At 34.0% G+C, this 7126-nt stretch overlaps 1 protein-coding gene across 1 annotated transcript; it reads right to left on the bottom strand.

Annotated features, from left to right (window-relative positions):
* Nucleotides 1-650: 650 nt before the first annotated feature.
* On the bottom strand, nucleotides 651-4674 carry LOC142616124 (secreted RxLR effector protein 161-like). Its single transcript, XM_075789011.1, has 4 exons — nucleotides 4280-4674; nucleotides 1104-1110; nucleotides 923-967; nucleotides 651-779 (listed from the first exon to the last, which is right to left on the bottom strand). Exons 1-4 carry the CDS (start codon nucleotides 4672-4674, stop codon nucleotides 651-653), a joined length of 576 nt encoding a protein of 191 aa, XP_075645126.1.
* Between the last annotated feature and the right edge of the window lie 2452 nt (nucleotides 4675-7126).

Below are 7126 nucleotides of genomic sequence, written 5' to 3'. Positions count from 1 at the left end.
CAGGTGCCATATACAATGCGGTGCCTCTCAATCCCAACCTCATCTTTTTCCTTTTGGCCAACCCAAGATCCAAAATCTTTGCCACAAAATGATCACTATCAGTAGTATTAGTATTAATACTCACATTCACAAACAAAACACTCTCAGGCTTGATAAGCCTCAATGAGGTTAAATCTCAATAACATTAAACTTTTTTTTATTGCCATAAATACAAGTCAAAGGAGGTCTATTTAGTTTTGAAAAATACAAGTTATTCTTGAAATTTTGATAAGATGCAAATGAAGTTAAAGTATGTTACACGAAGGATGGGGCAATGGAAGTTCATAAATATATAATCAAGAATTCAGGAGGCCATGAAGATTTTTTGGATGACATGTGTAGCAGGAAGTCAGCATCTGCATGCTTATCCATTTTAGGACATTATATACTGCACATACAAATGGAGGGACAAGTGCCAAAACTTTTAATATGATGGCAAATAGTACATTAAACTGCAATGATATGAAATGGAGATTTGATATAATGCATCTTAATCTAAAAGAAAATGAGTGCAAAAACCATAAAAATCAGTTTCAAAATGCCTCACTAGCCTATATAGGAGTGAATGACCAGAAGGATAAAATAAGACTAAAAAAATAAAAAGAAGCTTTTCAAAACAACATTGAAGTTGCAGTAACAACAGTAGTGCTGTTATATGCAATATTAGGCCAAGGGATTTCTACAAGGTACCATTTGACTCCCAAGCGTCCAGGTGAAGCATCATATAAAGTTGTATAATCCTTCTCAAAAAATAAAATAAAATAAAGTTGTATAAGAGTAAGAGTATTGTGAAATATCTGAGCAAATCTATGATATTAAATGGGCAACATATTACAGCTGAAAATCAGAGAGCATTAAAGGGTTCATGAATGTTCAATCAAACCTGAAGAAAGCCAAGATCTTTCATGCCAACTTCATGGGAAGAGGCCTGCATGAAAACTCAATAACAGCAGTTAAATGTGCTTCTCCAGATATATAGTCTCCCCAACAACTAGACATGCCAAAAGTGGAGTGTTGGCATTTTTGGTTCAATTAGCATAAAAAAGCGGTATGAGTGAGTGTACTCTAAATCTACAGAACATGCAATCACAGAACAAGAGATAGCAAAATTGATAAACTACCAAAAATTGTCCAAGAGAGTAGCATCGGAAAGTAGTTCACCATTATCTGGCATTCTGGCTAAAACTTCAAAGTAACGTCCACAAAAGTAATGCTAGAGATCTACATATAAAAAAAAAAAAAAGAAAAAAAAAAGGAAATGCTGGAGCTCATTAAACCCATGACTAACCCTACTAATTGGTTGAAGTTTTCAAAATGAATTATGATCTTATTACCACTGTGGACATTAGGCCTATTTCTCAAACCATAATTACTAATTTTAACTAGATTCTCGATATTATCTAATGTCACAAAACAGAAAATTTTACTTGACAAAGGTATATTCAGGAAAAAAAAAGGTCTGACAGAGGTAGTAACTAGGGATCCAGTGGATACCAAAGTTCAACAACAATAGTTGAAATAAGCTAATTCTTTTCGAATATGGCTGACACTCATCCATGGCAACACAAATATGGATGGTATTGTTGATATCATTCCGGTTGCACCCTATACCTTCTAGACTCTTTTTCTTTCATCAGACTTTGTATCCTAAGCACACTATACTGCTGTCCAGCATCATTCTTTTATTTGAAAGCAACACATGGTAGCCACAATTTGGGAAAACAAAACCCTAAGCATTTGTCTAATCTTAAAAGAATGAATCACATTTATGAAGGCCCAAAAAAAACCCCAGAAACTAAACAATAATTTACTAAATTTTTTCGTAGAAAGTAGTCAACATTAATACATTAAACACAAACAAAATCCAAACCCAGTTCAGCATTGAATCCATGGAACTAGAAATGGCTGAAATATGATAGGAGTACTGAGTACACGACAAAAATAGATTACATTGATTACTTGCTGTGTACTGTACCCATTATTTTTGCAAGTTATGACACAACTTTCAAATTATATAATGAGATGAATCCTCTGCTAATACAAGAAAATTGCCAACTGCAGCATTGACACAGAAGGCCTATGAGATGCTCCTCAAATATAGTTTATATGCAACCAATAATCTAAATTTATAAAACAAACAAATAGTGTACAAACTATAAACAGAGAACTATTTTACAGGATTCTGAATTAAGAATGAGAAAACAGTTCCTCCTAACTCTCTCTATCTCTCTGGTTTCTTTCTTTCCTTCTTTTTATTTTAATATGTGGGAGCTCCTAATCTACCAATATAGCAACTCACAACAGAGATCTTACTTGAAAATCCATAAAAAAAAAACAGCGCATGCAAAGCGCGTTGGTTGAATTAGTGCTTTCCTGAATTAGGTATAACTAGCTAAGTTTGTAAACCATCTCAACTATCAGGGAGTCAAAAAATGAAGTTTTTGGCAGCAAGTAATCAACTTTTTTACATTACATACAAACAAAACCCAAACCCAGTTCAGCATTACATATTTGACTAGAAATGGTAGAAATATGATAGGATAGTACACAACAAAAAATAGATGAAAAGAAGACAAAAATCCATTAAAAAGCAAGTACTCCTTTGAAAATTTCTTTGTAAAAGCCATTCCAGAAAATTGCCATAGGAGTACTGTTGGGTGCAAGTTTAGAACAATATGGCTAGGAGTAGAATTTAGTATTTAAGTTGCTGTTATGCTAGATATGATAAAAACAGAGTATTGCAGAAACTCTATTGCTGAATTTTGGATGTTACAACTTCATTTAAATCTCACATCTATATATAGATGTTAGGAGTTTAGGATGACTACAAGCTTCAAGTATACTACAGAAGTTTGCTTCATTTCTCTTTAATTGACACTTGTCCATGAGGTGTCTACTTGCATGCTTGCTTGGTGCTGGATTCTTCATTTGTTGACACTTAGATTTCAGTTGCTTCTTTCTTTTACACATGAGGAGCCACTTGTCAATTACAAATTACATTTTAACACCCCTCTTAATTTGTAATTCCCACATTTTTCTTAAACTCTTCCAATTTTTCGGAAGTACCAACTTTTGTAAAAACATCTGCTAGTTGCTCATTTGTGTCGACAAAGTTGAGCTGTATTTCTTCTTCTTGCACCAATTTTCTGATGAAGTGATGGCGGAGTTCAATGTGCTTTGTTCTACTATGAAACACCGGATTTTTGGTCATAGCAATCAGTGGCGGCTCTAGGATTATTTATCAGGGTGTTCCTCGGTGGACTTGCTTTGTTACAATTTTTTTTTCTTCAGATTCTCTGTTACAATTTTTCCTTTTTTAGATTTAAGTTCGAATTTTTTTTAGCTTTTTCTTTTTGCTTGAAAGCAATGTTATGAATACCGTTTTGGACCATGTTTCGGTTTGTTTAGTGAAATGGAATATTTTGGTACAGATCTATTTCGACGTACCATTTCAGGGTGTTTCGGGGTTTCTAAAAAAAATTAAAAATAATATATATTTATATTTTCTTATACAACATAAAATTATTGATCTAAATAAGTAAACCTTAAATAAAACAAATCATTTAGTTTTTCTTTTTTGACACTCAAATCATTTAATTATTACATAACAATTACTGTTTTAGAATATTAAAACATAAATATGTAATTAAATAATGAAAAACAACAACAAAAAATAGTACAATAAGAGTGTATATATGTATATCATATTAAAACTCAATAAATAAGTTTGAAATCAAAATATTTTGTTAGCTTTTTGAGTTTTGTCACGTGGATAGGGTTAGCAAGCTAAAAGTCTAAAAAACAAACTAAAGAAAAAACTTGGCAAAACAAAAACTAGAGTAAAAAAAGAAAGAAGAGGTAGACTAGCAGAACGTCTGAGACGAAGCAAAGAAGACGAAAAGGAAGAAGAAGAAAGGGCGACTTTTGCAATAGCTGGATTTGTTTTTTAGGCATTCGATACAAGTAATGACATACTGTGCTGACGAGTTTGTCAGTTTACGAGTTTTTCTTTTTTTCTTCTAAAAACTGGTACCAGCTAAAATGTAACAAATAATTTACCAAAATTTAATTTTATTGGCATAAAATTTTTTTGAGAGTGTTCCTAATTTTTTTTTAGGGTATTCCTAATTTTTTTTAAAGGTAAATAAATAATTTTTTTTATTATATATATATATATATAAAAAAGAAAGAAAAAAAAAAAAAAGAATTCAGGTCAGGGTGGTCCTGGGACCACCCTGACCTATATGTGGCGCCGCCACTGATAGCAATGGCTGACATGTTGTCACAGTAGATGATGGTTGACATCTCTTCACTCTGTTGCATGTCTGAAAGAATTCTTCTTAGCCATACAGCTTCACATGCTGCATCTGTTGCTGCTATATTCGGCTCGGCTGATGATAATGCAACGGTTTTTTGCTTCTTTGAGGACCAAGAAATTGGTTTTGTACCTAGGCAAAATAAGTAACCAGAAGTGCTCTTGCGGTCATCAATTGAACCTGCCCAATCGCTATCCGTATATCCCACTAGCTTGTTGTCTTTTTCTTTCACATATTTGATACCAAGTTTCTTTGTACCATTTAGGTAGCGTAGAATTCTTTTTGCTGCTGTGAGGTGGATTTTGCTTGGTTCATTCATGAATCTGGAAATAAGACTGACTAGTTGCACAATATCTGGCCTTCTGTTTGTTAAATAAATTAAGCTTCCAACCAAACTTCAATAATTTCTTGCATCAACTTTTTCTGCGCTATCGTCTGAGTGCAATTTCTCATTGAATGCCATTGGGGTGGATACTGCTTTGCAATTGTTCATTTGGAACCTTTTAAGTAGATCTTCAAGATATTTTTCTTGAGAAATAAATATTTCTCCTTTGCATGGACGTACTTGGATCCCTAGAAAATATTTCATGGGACCTAAGTCTGTCATTTCATATTCTTTCATCATTGCTTCTTTAAATTCTGCAACCATCTCTGGGTTTGTACCAGCATAAATTAGATCATCAACATATAAAAAACTAAAAGAAGATCTTTTATACCTTTTTTCTTGACTTATAGTGATGGTTCACTTGGACTTCTTTGGAATCCATTTTGCTGAAAATATGAGTCAATTTTGCTATTCCATGCTAGCGGTGCTTGCTTTAGTCCATATAAGGCCTTTTTGAGATGATAGACCTTGTCTTCTTTTCCTTTTTGCACATAGCCTGGTGGTTGTTCAACATATACCTCTTCTTCAAGTTCTCCATTTAAGAATGCCGCTTTTACAGCAAGCTAGAAAACTTGTAGCTCCATTTGGGCTGCTATGGCTAGGACAATTCTAATAGTTTCCATGCGAGCAACTGGTGCAAAAGTTTTATTGAAATCCACACTTGGTTGTTGTGAGTAACCTTTTGCCACTATCGTGCCTTGTGCTTTTGAATTGAACCATCTTCTTTGTACTTGGTCTTATAGACCCATTTTAGCTCGATTACTTCTTTTCAGGTTGATCAACAAGTTCCCATGTGTTGTTCTTTTCAACAGTTGCAATTTCATCATCCATTGCTTTTTTCCAAACTTCTTCTTTAGCTGCTTCTTCAAAATTTTGAGGCTCACATGCAAAAAATGCTACATTAGATGATTCATAAATTTCTTTGAGAGAACATACTCTTCCTGGTGGAGTTTCAAACTCTGAAGATGTTCCAATTGATGGACTTGTTCTTGCTGATGGGTTGTGAGCTGGACTTGAACTTGGAGCTGATTGAGAGCTTGAACCGTCTTGATTTATCACTGGTTCAATAATCTCGAATAGCTTAGGCCCTTGATTTGAATCGCTTTCTCACTTCCATGTTGCTGATTCATCAAAGATAACATCACGAGAAATCACTATCTTGTTTGTTTTGGGATTGTGAAGGCAGTAGCCTTTTGATTCATTGCTGTAGCAGATAAAGATGTTATTTATTCCTTTTCCATCGAACTTTTCTCTGTCTTTTTTTGGAATATGAGCATAAGCAACACATCCAAACACTTTTAGTTGATGAACTTGAGGTTTCTGTCCATGCCAAGCTTGATAAGGAGTCTTGTTCAAAACAGCCATTGTAGGAGACCTGTTTAAGATATAAACAGCAGTGTTAACTGCTTCAGCCCAAAAATTATTTGATAGCCCTTTCCATTTTAACATGCTTCGTGCCATTTCCACAATTGTACGGTTTTTGCGTTCTGCCACGCCATTTTGTTGTGGAGTATGATGAACTGTGAGTTGTCTTTGAATGCCTTGCTCTTTGTAATATTTTTGGAAAGGTCCATAAATAAATTCCCCACCATGATCTGTTCTGAGAGTCTTTATTTTTCTGCCACTTTGTTTCTCTGCAAAAGCTTTAAACTGAAGAAAAACATTAAAAGCCTCTGATTTTTGTTTAAGAAAATAGACCCACATCATTCTAGTGTAGTCATCAACAAATAAGAGAAAGTATCTATTATCATTGAATGATGGGGTTCTTGTTGGTCTACAAATATCAGCATGCACCAATTCAAGTGGTGCTCGGGCTCATTTTTTGGAAACGGGAGCCTATGCATTTTTCCATAAATACAGCCTTCACAAACTTGTTTTAGCTTAGCAATAGGAGGCAATCCGAGAACCATATTTTTATCCTACAGCAATTTGACGCCATTATAATTTAAATGTCTATATCTTAAATGCCACAAATATGCTTCATCTATTTTTTCTGTCTTGAAGGCAAAATTCTCAGCTAATGGCATAGTGAGAGGAAAAACATTTTTAGAATTCATTTTTACTTTCGCCACTATGGAATTATTCTTCTTATCTATGATTGTCCATTCATCATCATCAAAATTTATTTTGTAGCCTTTCCTTAATAATTGTCCAAGACTTGATAGATTTGCAGCTAAACCAGGAATAAAATGCACATCATAGATAAGTTTAGAGTTACCTCCTTTTGATTCAACAGCTACAACACCTTTCCTTTGATGTCATGAAATTTTCCATCTCCAAGCTTCACTTTGGATGCGTAGCCTTCATCAAGACTCACAAAAAATTCTTTGCTTCCTGTCATATGATTACTGCAAGCACTATCCAGATACCATGTACATCTTGGTTC

The sequence above is a fragment of the Castanea sativa genome, chromosome 11 (genome assembly GCF_040712315.1).
Source record: "Castanea sativa cultivar Marrone di Chiusa Pesio chromosome 11, ASM4071231v1".
Taxonomy (NCBI): Eukaryota; Viridiplantae; Streptophyta; class Magnoliopsida; order Fagales; family Fagaceae; genus Castanea; species Castanea sativa.
Note: the sequence above shows the minus strand (reverse complement) of the source record. Positions and strands in the feature narration are given on the sequence as shown.